We start from the raw sequence: 12,848 nt of genomic DNA, 5'->3' as shown, positions 1-12,848 counted from the left end.
ATATGCTGCGATCTAACGGTGTGCGGCAGCCCTGCCCACTGCATATCGTACATTACCACATAACACGCGCATTAACAGTGATGGTGAACAATGTTGCGTGCAAATTTTCCCCAAAGTCATTTTCGCTTTAAAAATGCTATTTTCTGCCGGTTTGCTGTGCTGCCCTTATATGCAGCTGCTGCTGTGATGTCATAATGGGCCACACCCCCTTGTGTTTCCTGCTGCAGGAGGATGAGGGTTGTGTTGTGGCTGGTTGCTATGGTAACACAGGTGACCAGGAAACACAAGAGGGTGTGGCCCATTATGACATCACAGCAGCAGCTCCATATAAGGGCAGCACAGCCCAGCAGACTGGCAGTCTTGTGTTGGCGTGAGCAGCGAGAGCAGCTAACGTTGAGCAGGATATCTTTGTTTTGTCCTTGTGTGACAAAATGCTTTGTGGATTGTTCCATGTTGTGGGACTTCTAGTCCTTCTTCAGCCCTCTTCAGGTAAGGCGGTTTATGAACATATGGCGGATGGCGAGGGTGGAGTTTAGTGGACACTTCTCAGGGTTAGTAGCAGGGGAGGAAGGGAAGGTGGATATGAAAAAAGGGCGCCTAGAAATCAACAATAGTAGATTATCGGTAATTGTACCTATTTTCTACTCTTGCAGTGCTAATAATGATAGGAAATATTGGTAATACATACTGATATTTCACTATAGCCCCAGTATAGGTAGCTAGTATAGTTGCCCCAGTATAGGTAGTATAGTTGCCCCAGTATAGGTAGCTAATATAGTTGCCCCCAGTATAGGTAGCTAGTATAGTTGCCCCAATATAGGAAGTATAGTTGCCCCCAGTATAGGTAGCTAGTATAGTTGCCCCAGTATAGAAAGTATAGTTGCCCCAGTATAGGTAGCTAATATAGTTGCCCCAATATAGGAAGTATAGTTGCCCCCAGTGTAGGTAGCTAGTATAGTTGCCCCAGTATAGGTAGAATAGCTGCCCCAGTATAGAAAGTATAGTTGCCCCAGTATAGGTAGCTAATATAGTTGCCCCAATATAGGAAGTATAGTTGCCCCCAGTGTAGGTAGCTAGTATAGTTGCCCCAGTATAGGTAGAATAGTTGCCCCCAGTATAGAAAGTATAGTTGCCCCAGTATAGGTAGCTAATATAGTGGCCCCAATATAGGAAGTATAGTTGCCCCCAGTATAGGTAGCTAGTATAGTTGCCCCAGTATAGGTAGCTAGTATAGTTGCACCCAGTATAGGTAGTATAGTTGCCCCAGTATAGAAAGTATAGTTGCCCCAGTATAGGTAGCTAATATAGTTGCCCCAGTATAGGAAGTATAGTTGCCCCCAGTATAGGTAGCTAGTATAGTTGCCCCAGTATAGGTAGCTAGCATAGTTGCCCCAGTATAGAAAGTATAGTTGCCCCAGTATAGGTAGCTAATATAGTTGCCCCAGTATAGGAAGTATAGTTGCCCCCAGTATAGGTAGCTAGTATAGTTGCACCCAGTATAGGTAGCTAGTATAGTTGCCCCAGTATAGGTGGCAAGTATAGTTGCCCCAGAATAGGTAGTATAGTTGCCGCAGTATAGGTAGTATAGTTGCCCCCGTATAGCTAGTATAGTTGCCCCAGTATAGGTAGCTAGTATACTTGCCCCAGTATAGGTGGTATAGTTGCCCCCGTATAGCTAGTATAGTTGCCCCAGTATAGGTAGCTAGTATACTTGCCCCAGTATAGGTAGTATAGTTGCCCCAGTATAGGTAGCTAGTATAGTTGCCCCAATATAGGTAGCAAGTATAGTAGCCCCAGTATAGGTAGTATAGTTGCCCCAGTATAGGTAGTATAGTTGCCCCAGTATAGGTAACTAGTATAGTTGCCCCAGTATAGGTAGTATAGTTGCCCCAGTATAGGTAACTAGTATAGTTGCCCCAGTATAGGTAGCTAATATAGTTGCCCCAGAATAGGTAGTATAGTTGCCCCCAGTATAGGTAGCTAGTATAGTTGCCCCAGGATAGAAAGTATAGTTGCCCCAGAATAGGTAGTATAGTTGCCCCCGTATAGCTAGTATAGTTGCCCCAGTATAGGTAGCTAGCATAGTTGCCCCAGTATAGGTAGTATAGTTGCCCCAGTATAGGTAGCTAGTATAGTTGCCCCAGTATAGGTAGCAAGTATAGTTGCCCCAGTATAGGTAGTATAGTTGCCCCAGTATAGGTAGCTAGTATAGTTGCCCCAGTATAGGTAGCTAGCATAGTTGCCCCTTATATAGATTAGCCAGGTAGGTGCCCATAGTAGGTTCACCAGCCTGTCCCCCCCCCCCCCTCCCTCCCTCCCTCCCTGCCTCTAGGATAGTCCCCGCCCCCCTTGTCTCCATAATATATATAATATAATATATTGCAACACAGCAGGCACCTGGATTATATTCTATTTTGGAAACTAGGAAATAGGCGCCCATTCGCAGTGGGGCGTTGCGGTGCGACATAATGGACACATTGTAACACGAAAAGTCACACAGCAATGTTACACCTCATGCGATGTTCACAGTTCACCCGGTACGCTGCGTGAACAATGTTGCATGCAAATTTTCTCATCAAAAATGCTATTTTCTGCCGGTCTGCTGGGGGGATTAGATTGTGAGCTCCTTTGAGGGACAGTTAGTGACAAGATATATATATATACATATATATATATATATATATATATATATATATATATATATATATATATATATATATATATATATATATATATATACACTGTACAGCGCTGCGTAATATGTCGGAGCTATATAAATACTAAATAATAATAATAATATGATGCAGCTGCTGCTGTGATGTCATAATGGGCCACACCCTCTTGTGTTTCCTGCTGCAGGAGGATGAGGGTTGTGTTGTGGGTGGTTGCTATGGTAACACAGGTGACCAGGAAACACAAGAGGGTGTGGCCCATTATGACATCACAGCAGCAGCTCCATATAAGGGCAGCACAGCCCAGCAGACTGGCAGTCTTGTGTTGGCGTGAGCAGCGTGAGCAGCTAACGTTGAGCAGGATATCTTTGTTTTGTCCTCGTGTGACAAAATGCTTTGTGGATTGTTCCATGTTGTGGGACTTCTAGTCCTTCTTCAGCCCTCTTCAGGTAAGGAGGTTTATGAACATATGGCGGATGGCGAGGGCGGAGTTTAGTGGACATTTCCCAGGGTTAGTAGCAGGGGAGGAAGGGAAGTATATATAAAAAAAGGCGCCTGGAAATCACCAATAGTAGATTATCAGTAAATTTACTGATTTTCTACTCTTGCAGTGCTAATAGTGACAGTAAAATGTTAGTAATACATGCTGATATTTTACGAAAGCTAAACCAAATCCTACTCTCACTCTGAACCCTCCCTTCACTGGTACCTAACCTGAAGACCTGAGCCCACTAACGCAGCTGTGCTCAGTAGTATCTGCTTCTGTCTACTTTTCAGCATCTGTAACATGATGTGTTGCTGAAAAGCGGCCACAACTGCGCACAAATGCGTTAGTGGGATCAGGCCATAACCACTCCCCCCGGATGCCTAACCTTAACCACTCTGCACCCATGCCTGATCTTAAACACCCCCCACCAATGCCTAACCTTAACCACTCTCTACCCATGCCTAATCTTAAACATCCCCCACCCATGCCTAACCTCAACCACTCTCCACCCATGCCTAATCTTAAACACCCCCCACCCATGCCTAACCTCAACCACTCTCCACCCATGCCTAAACACCCCTTACCCATGCCTAACCTTAACCACCCCCCACCCATGCCTAACCTTAACCACTCTCCACCCTGCCTAACCTTAGCCCCCCCCACCCATGCCTAACTTTAACCACACCCCACCCCACCCATGCCTAACCTCAACCACTGCCCCTGGATGCCTAAGCTTAACCACCCCCCACACAGCTAACCTTAACCACCCCCACCGATGCCTAACCTTAACCACTCGCCTGGATACATAACCTTAACCAGCTCCACCCATGCCCATTCTAAACCACCGGCCAACCACAGCTTACCCCCCACACCTAACCTTATCCACCCCATGCTCTAACCTTAACTAAGCTTATCTCCACAGCTAACCTTAACCTCCCCATTAACATGTAGCCTTTACCAACATCCCCCCCCCCACTCCTTAACCACCCCCTTACCACCAACCCATTGAAATGGTTCTGCTGGTAAATGGGGGTTATAGCGGTGACATCCTGCCAACACTGGTAGCCTCTACCACTTCCACCCATGCCTAACTTGAACCACTTCCACCCACAGCTACATTGACCACCAACCCCACATCTAACCTCAACCGAACCCCCAGACGGCTGACCTTAACCTTCCCATGCAAATCTAGTCTTAACCATCAACCCCCACATGACTAACCTTAACCACATCACTAAACATAATCCTGCTAATGTACGGGCGCCCATCACCGGCAATGTGGGGAAACTTGAGCATCTGTTATTTGTAGCCATATTTTGCTTTGCAGACGGCCCGATGCCTGATATTTAGCGGGCGTCTGCATTTCCCCACATTGCTGGTTTTTTAATGGGCTCCTACGGCAGTGCCCACATTTCTGCTGATTAGCGGGCGGCCATGTTTCCTGTTTCCTGAGGGGAGGGTGGGACTTTCTACCAGTAATGACAGTTTATTGTGTATTAGTCTTCTAGAATGATTTCCTACAAGTATTGCACTGACCATTGTCTCTCTTTCCTTCCTACAGGTGTGGATGTCACCTCCATTAGTTTGGTCCCTGAGGAGATGGCTGTGAGCGCGGGGTCACGCCTTGTGATCCCATGTCGCTTTAACACCAGACCGAACAAGAATAACGTGGAGATGGAGTGGGGGATGGTGCCTGACAATGGGGGAGAGTACAGAGCTCTTCTTAACCTTAATGACGGCGCAGTGATCCATCGTGACCCGCGTACCGCGGTCATCAGACGCCTGGTGAGATCCGGGAGCTGCTCCCTGACAGTCAGTCCCATCACGACTGAGGACAGCGGCTTCTATGAGATCAACCTCCGCGTCGATGGTCACGTTTATGAACCCGCTCCGATCGTACACGTCAGCGTCTCTGAGACTTCAGGTAAGCGATATACAGCATGAAATGCTGACACTGCAGCACTGTTTATCATGATGGGGGAGAGAAAGCTGGGGATAATGTGGGGGAGTAGTGCAAAGCAACCAGTCACAATATTTGTGTCAAAAATAAGGGTAACTTCTGATTGGTTGTTCCTTTTTTTGTTTGTTTGTTTTTTATGCCCAACAATGAGTCGTATAGACAGTACATTGTATTTACATGTTGTATGTGGAGGTGGAGCTGGGTTGAGGGATGTCAAGCTGCTTATGTCCACTTTCCCATAATCCTCTGCAACCCTACATCTTCCATAGGAGGACCTTCCACCTCTACTTTACTGCCCAGCATTCTCCTCTCCCAGTGCAGTGAGGCCCCTTTCACACTGAATAGAATTCGCCTCTGTCCTGCGGGATTAGGACTTCACATTGGTTGCACATCTAATGCCTTGTTCTCTGCAACATGCTATATCTATCATATTCTTACACTCTTAATGGCAGAGGCCTCAAACGTGGTACAGTCGGTCAGTGGGTGACTGGGATTCACATTCTGAAAAGGGGGTGGAGCCACAAACAGCCAATCAGATTTGTTTAATTTCAGTCGGAAAATTTAAATTGTTGATGCCAAGGACCACAAAGCTCATAACCTTGGTTATACAGGGATTGTGTGTGTCAAGGTCTGAAAAAGAGGGCAGAGCCAACAACTAAATTTTTTACATGGGAAAATGTATACTGTAGCCATTCTTACACTGTTATTGGCAGGGTTCTCAAACTTGACACAGTTGGTCACTGGGTGACTGAGATTAATATTCAAAAAAGTGGGTGGAACCTACAACAGCCAATCAAAATTCACCTATTGATTTTCACATTTTAAATTTTGAAAAGGGTGCAGACGGACAACAAACAGCCAATCAGATTTGTTTAATTTCAATGGGGAAATGCAACTTATCAATGCCAGGGACCCCAGAGCTCATAAACTCGGTCATTGAGTGACTGTATGTCAAGGTTAGAAATAGTGGGCGAAGCAAAACCTAACTTTTACATGGGAAAATATAAACTGCAGCCATTCTTACACTGTTAATGGCAGGGTTCTCAAACTTGACACAGTTGGTCACTGGGTGACTGGGATTAATATTCAAAAAAGTGGGTGGAACCTACTACAGCCAATCAAAATTCACCTATTGATTTTCAAGGGGAATATTGAAACTGCTTCCATTCTTTCACTGTTAATGGCAGAGGCCTCAAACCTGCTACAGTCGTTCATTGACTGGGGCTCAAATTCACTAAAGGGGGGAGCTACAAAAAGCCAATCAGATTTCTTTGCTGGATAAACTGAATGCAATCTTGATGCCAGGAACCCGAAAGCTCACAAACTTGTTCATTGAGTTACTGTGTGTGAAGGTTACGAAAAGTTTGTGGAGTCAAAACAGATTTTCATGGGAGGCGCCCATCACCAGCAATGTGGGGAAACTTGAGCATCTGTTATTTGTAGCCATATTTTGCTTTGCAGATGGCCCAATGCCTGATATTTAGCAGGCATCTGCATTTCCCCACATTGCTGGTAGTTCAATGGGCTCCTACAGCAGTGCCCACATTTCTGCTGATTAGCGGGCGGCCATGTTTCCTGTTTCCTGAGGGGAGGGTGGGACTTTCTACTAGTAATGACAGTTTATTGTGTTTTAGTCTTCTAGAATGATTTCCTACAAGCATTCCACTGACCATTGTCTCTCTTTCCTTCCTCCAGGTGTGGATGTCACCTCCATTAGTTTGGTCCCTGCGGAGATGTCTGTGAGCGCGGGGTCACGCCTTGTGATCCCATGTCGCTTTCCTGTTAGACCGAACCAAAATAACGTGGAGATGGAGTGGGGGATGGTGCCTGAGAATGGGGGAGAGTACAGGGCTCTCCTTAACCTGAATGACGGCGCAGTGACCCATCATGACCCGCGTACCGCGGTGATGAGACGCCTGGTGAGATCCGGGAGCTGCTCCTTGGCAGTCAGTCCCATCACGACTGAGGACAGCGGCTTCTACAAGATCCACCTCCGCGTCGATGGTCACAATTATGAACCCGCTCCATCCGTATATGTCCGGGTCTCTGAGACTACAGGTAAGAAATATACAGCATGAAATGCTGACACTGCAGCACTGTTTATCATGATGGGGGAGAGAAAGCTGGGGATAATGTGGGAGAGTAGTGCAAAGCAACCAATCACAATATTTGTGTCAAAGATAAGGGTAACGTCTGATTGGTTGTTCCTTTTTTGTTTTTGTTTTTTTGGGCCCAACAATTAGTCTTATAGTAGATTGTATTTACATGTTGTATGTGGAGGTGGAGCTGGGTTGAGGGATGTCAAGCTGCTTATGTCCACTTTCCCATAATCCTCTGCAACCCTACATCTTCCACAGGTGGCCCTTCCACCTCTACTTTACTGCCCAGCATTCTCTGTCTGCTTTGCGTGTAACACTGACAACTCCTCTCCCAGTGCAGTGAGGCCCCTTTCATACTGAATAGAATTCGCCTCTGTCCTGCGGGATTGAGACTTTGCATTGGTCGGTTGCACATTGAATGCCTTGTTCTCTGCAACATGCTATATCTATCTTTCTTCTGTACATATAAAATTGGACATGTGTGTGTGTGTGTGCGTGCGTGCGTGTGTGTGTGCGTGCGTGCGACGCCTTGACTGGTTTCAATAAAACTTGGTATACAGATCCCTTGCTACTTGGGATGATATGTTCTGGGGGTCTTGTGCCCCCACTGTACATGTACATCTGGGAAATGCCACAACAGTCAATCAGATTTCACCCACTAAATTCCATTGTCAATGGCAAAAAATGTAAAAGGCTGCCATTCTCACGGTAATAAAGTCAGGGTCCCCAAACTTGGCACAGTTGGTCACTTGGTGACCGAGATAAAAAAAAATCAGGAAGTGGGAGGAGCATAAAACAGCCAATCATATTTCAGCCATTCATTTTGCATGGGAAAATGTAAACTGCAGCTATTCTTACACTGTTAATGGCAGGGTTCCCAAACTTGGCACAGTTGGTTGCTATGTGACTGGGATTAATATTCAGCAAAGTGGGTGGAGCCTACAACATCCAATCAAAATTCAACTATTCATTTTCAAAGGGACTATTTAAATTGCTGCCACTCTTCCACGGTTAATGGCGGAGACCTCAAACCTGCTACAGTCAGTCATTTGGTGACTTGTGTTCAAATTCAGAAAAGGGACAGACCCACAAATAGCCAATCAAATTTGTTTAATTGATAAACTGCTTCCATTCTAATATTACCAATGCCAAGGAACCCAAAGCTCACAAACTTTGTCATTGAGTGACTGTGTGTCAAGGTTAGAAAAAGTGCGCAGAGCCAACAACAAACACATTTTTACATGGGAAAATGTATATTACAGCCATTCTTACACTGTCAATGGCAGGGTTCTCAAACTTTCCACAGTTGGTCACTGGAAGACTGCTGGGTGACTGGGATTAATATTTAGGAAAGTGGGTGGAGCCTGCAATAGCAATCAAAATTCACCTATTGATTTTCAAGGGTAATATTTAAATTGCTGCCATTCTTACACTGTTAATATCAGAGGCCTCAAACATGCTACAGTTGATCATTGGATGGCTGGGGTTCAAAAACCACTTAAGGACCGCCTAACGCCGATAGGCGGCAGCGGGTTTAAGTGGTTATTACATGGAAACTGCCGCTCGTTCGAGCGGCCTTTCTATGTCAGTTCACGGAGACTGTTTCCGTGAACAGTGTGTGAGCCGCCGATCGCGGCTCGCACGCCTAATGTGAACACGCGGGGAAGAAATCCCCGCTGTTTACATCAATACGGCGCTACTGCGCAGCAGCGCCGTAAGGCAGATCGGCGATCCTCGGCCTCTAATTGGCCGGGGATCGCCGTCATTTGATAGGCTGAAGCCTATCCTACAATGCGCAGGACGGATATCTGTCCTGCGCAGCTGAATGAGGGAGAGGGAGGTAAGGGGAAGGAGGGAGCGCTGAAAACGCTGCGGAGGGGGGCTTTGAAGAGCCCCCCCCCCCCGCTCAACCACACGGAGCGGCGGCGATCAGACCCCCCCCCCCCAGCAGGTCATCCCCCTAGTGGGGAAAAAAGGGGGGAAGTCTGATCGCCCTGCCGTGCACACGATCTGCGCTGCGGGCTGGAGAGCCCACGCAGCGCAGATCTGCAATAACAGCCCCGGTCCTTAAGTTGTTTTAAAAAAGTTGTTTTATTTTAATTGGAAAATTTAAGCTGCTTCCATTATCACATTATTGATGCCAAGGACCCCAAAGCTCACAAAGTTAGTTGTTTATATATTTTCAAGATGTAAGGATTCCGAAAAATTATAGCTCACTAAAAAAAAATTGTTTTGGAGATACAATAATAGCTGCTAACAATAGACTGAAAAAAAAGTTGCTGATAAAATGTCATTTTCTAATTTTGTTTTCCTTTGATGGAACTGGTATCATAACTCCTGTTTTTAAATTGTTTATTGCTGTCTGTGTCTCCATGGATTTTCTGCATCACCCACAACATGGAATGCAGATAAAAAAAAATGCAGCTCTCTTAGCAGTGTGAAGAACCTCTGTGTGGCCTATACTCCTGCCTGAGCTCTTGTCATAGAGATCCAATCACTTCCTGGGATGCCACAGGTGACAGGAAGTGAGGGATATCTCCAGGGATGACACAGACAGCAATAAACAGCGTCACAGAGGTTCTAACTCTCCCCTATACTCTATAAAACTTAGAAAAAAAAATCTATCTTTAGCTGCACTTCAAGCAGTGGCGTAGCTACAAACCTCTGGGCCCCGATGCGGAATCTGGATGTTCCCCCCCCCCCGTCAACAACAGCCCCCCCCCCTCCCCCGGCAACACCCGACGCACACACATATCTGAATCCCTATAGCCAGCTATAGGTCCCCCCAATATAGGTAGCCAGGCATAGGTAAGCCAGTATAGTTGCCCCCGGTATAGGTTAGCCAGGTAGGTGCCTCCAGCATAGATAGCCAGTATAGTTGCCCCCAGTATAGGTTAGATAGGCAGGCGCCGCCGGTATAAGTTAGATAGATAGGTGCCCCCAGTACAGGTTAGTTAGGTGGGTGCCTCTAATATAGGTAGCCAAAATAGTTGCCCCCAGCATAGGTTAGATAGGTAGGTGCCTCCTAGTATAGGTTAGTTAGGTAGGTGCCTCCAATATAGGTAGCCAGTATAGTTGCCACCTGTATAGGCTAGCTAGGTGCCCCGAATACAGGTTAGATAAGTAAGTGCCCCCAGTATAGGTTAGATAGGTAGGTGGCCCCCAGTATAGGTTAGATTAGGTAGCTGCCCCCCAGTATAGGTTAGATGAGGTAGCTGCCCCCCAGTATAGGTTAGATGAGGTAGGTGCCCCCCAGTATAGGTTAGATTAGGCAGCTGCCCCCCAGTATAGGTTAGATAGGTAGCTGCCCCCCAGTATAGGTTAGATTAGGTAGGTGCCCCCCCAGGATAGGTTAGGTAGGTAGCTGCCCCCCCAGGATAGGTTAGGTAGCTGCCCCCCCCCCCACGATAGATTAGGTAGCTGCCCCCCCAGGATAGGTTAGGTAGCTGCCCCCCTCAGGATAGGTTATATTAGGTAGCTGCCCCCCCCCCCAGGATAGGTTAGGTAGGTAGCTGCCCCCCCCAGGATAGGTTAGGTAGGTAGCTGCCCCCCAGGATAGGTTAGATTAGGTAGCTGCCCCCCCCCCCAGGATAGGTTAGGTAGGTAGCTGCCCCCCAGGATAGGTTAGATTAGGTAGCTGCCCCCCCCCCCAGGATAGGTTAGGTAGGTAGCTGCCCCCCCCCAGGATAGGTTAGGTAGGTAGCTGCCCCCCCAGGATAGGTTAGGTAGGTAGCTGCCCCCCAGGATAGGTTAGGTAGCTGCCCCCCCCCAGGATAGGTTAGGTAGGTAGCTGCCCCCCCCCCCCCCCAGGATAGGTTAGGTAGGTAGCTTCCCCCTCCCCCAGGATAGATTAGGTAGTTCCCCCCCCAGGATAGGTGAGGTAGCTGCCCCCCCCCAGGATAGATTAGGTAGTTGCCCCCCCAGGATAGATTGGGTAGGTAGCTGCCCCCCAGGATAGGATAGGTAGGTAGCTGCCCCCCAGGATGGGATAGGGCAGGTAGGTAGGTGCTGTATATGGAGGGGAGAGCCGCAGCCGCAGGGAGGGCAGCCCGACCTCTCCCTCCCTTCCTCTCCCCGGGCCCCTCCCCCCTCAGATGCAGAGTGAGCGCGCACGGAAGCGTTGTAGGCAGGACTCACCTCCGTCCCTGCGCCGGTGATCTCCTCCCACTGTATAGATGCTGATACACACTGCTTCCTGTTTAGCTGGAAGCAGTGTGTATCAGCTTCTATGCAGAGAGGAGATCAGCGGCGATTGGAACGCAGGGAGGTGAGTTCTGCCTACAGCGCTTCCATGCGCGCTCACTCTGCATCTGAGGGGGGGGGCCCCGGGGAGAGGAAGGGAGGGAGAGGTCGGGCTGCCCTCCCCCCGGCTGCGGCTCCCCCCCTCCCAATAGCGCGCACGGGCCGCACTCCAAACGGACATGGGCCCCCCGGGCCCCTCCCCCACCTTTTCAGGAGCCGGGCCCGGTCGCCACGGCGACCATTGCGACCGCGGGCCCTACGCCACTGACTTCAAGTAAACCAGGCAGAGGGCGCTGTAGGGAGATAGAGACATACGCTCTGCATTCAGGGGGCAGCTTCAGTGCTTTGTGTGCTGGGTTTGTGGTGTCCATAATGATCAATTCTCTATACAATGGAACTCTCTTAGAACTTGGTATTTATTCTGTTTTAGCGTTACACTGATCTAACCACACATAAGTAACCCGAGAGTTCAGGCACAGCTGGAACGAAAGGGGCATGACTGGGCGGGGCCTGGGATGGACTGAACAGGCACAATTCGGCTCAGGTGTGAATTAAAGGTGGAGTGCCTGAAGGGGTACCTTCCCCCAGGCATTATAAGCAAGAGCAGGAGAGCTGCTCTTTCTTTCTGCCCAAATAGGATACAAGAAACGCCCAGAGGGGACTTGTCTCCATTCTCGCAGGATCAAGGGCTGGTAAGTGTTTGTTTGTTATTTTTCTTACTACAGTAGAATCCCTTTGTTTTAAACTTCAAAGATCCTTCCCAATCGGCTACCATATCTGGAGTTGCTGTACCAAAATCAGCTATGCATTGTATAATCCTCCGGCCGCATGGTCAGGTCCTGAGGATTGATTTCTCTATATGCTGGTGCTTTCCATAACGGAGTTTACTACAAGGAGATTCTACTGTACGTAGTCTATCATTTAGCTAGCTTTTTACCCTGTACCATGTCAGGCATTTAAGAATAGAAGCAGCAGGGAGGCTGGTAAAATGGGTGAACTAATGGGGGAGGGGCAGCTAGATTCCCTTGCTGAGCAGAACAAAGCCACATGGTAGGTGAAGTAATCAGTTGCTTTACACAGAACAATGGTTAGCATTTATTTGGGATACAGGAAAAGTTTTTAAGCAGAGTGTTGCTAATTACTGGCTAATGAACCTACTTCGCCTTACAATAACAGTAAAGCAGTCATTAGCCAGAAATAGGGAAAGGCAGAAGCTTTCCAGTACAGAAGAGACACAGGGATGGAGTGGCTCACAGGGGTTTATAATATGCCAAGGTTCATAAATATAGGCTGAGGAGACAAGATAAATCAAAGCCCAGCAAAGGCTAGTAAAGTAATAGCTTTCATATAGAACAGCCATCAATACAAACGGAAACAGTGTCCTAGGT

The 12,848-nt window shown here is 47.7% G+C and overlaps 1 protein-coding gene and 1 long non-coding RNA gene across 2 annotated transcripts in view; one reads left to right on the top strand and one right to left on the bottom strand.

Moving 5' to 3' along the window:
• LOC137541811 (uncharacterized) overlaps positions 1-12,848 on the bottom strand; it is a 344,602-nt gene that overhangs the window by 264,062 nt on the left and 67,692 nt on the right. The window lies entirely within an intron of this gene.
• The window catches only part of LOC137542487 (uncharacterized), a 44,468-nt gene that overhangs the window by 25,825 nt on the left and 5,795 nt on the right, over positions 1-12,848 (top strand). The window contains exons 2-3 of the mRNA XM_068264444.1: positions 4,721-5,083; positions 6,815-7,177. Coding sequence (XP_068120545.1) covers positions 4,759-5,083; positions 6,815-7,177 — 688 coding nt within the window. The 5' untranslated portion in view covers positions 4,721-4,758. The remainder of the gene's footprint in view (positions 1-4,720; positions 5,084-6,814; positions 7,178-12,848) is intronic.

Source organism: Hyperolius riggenbachi, chromosome 12 (assembly GCF_040937935.1).
Source record: "Hyperolius riggenbachi isolate aHypRig1 chromosome 12, aHypRig1.pri, whole genome shotgun sequence".
Taxonomy (NCBI): Eukaryota; Metazoa; Chordata; class Amphibia; order Anura; family Hyperoliidae; genus Hyperolius; species Hyperolius riggenbachi.
Note: the sequence above shows the minus strand (reverse complement) of the source record. Positions and strands in the feature narration are given on the sequence as shown.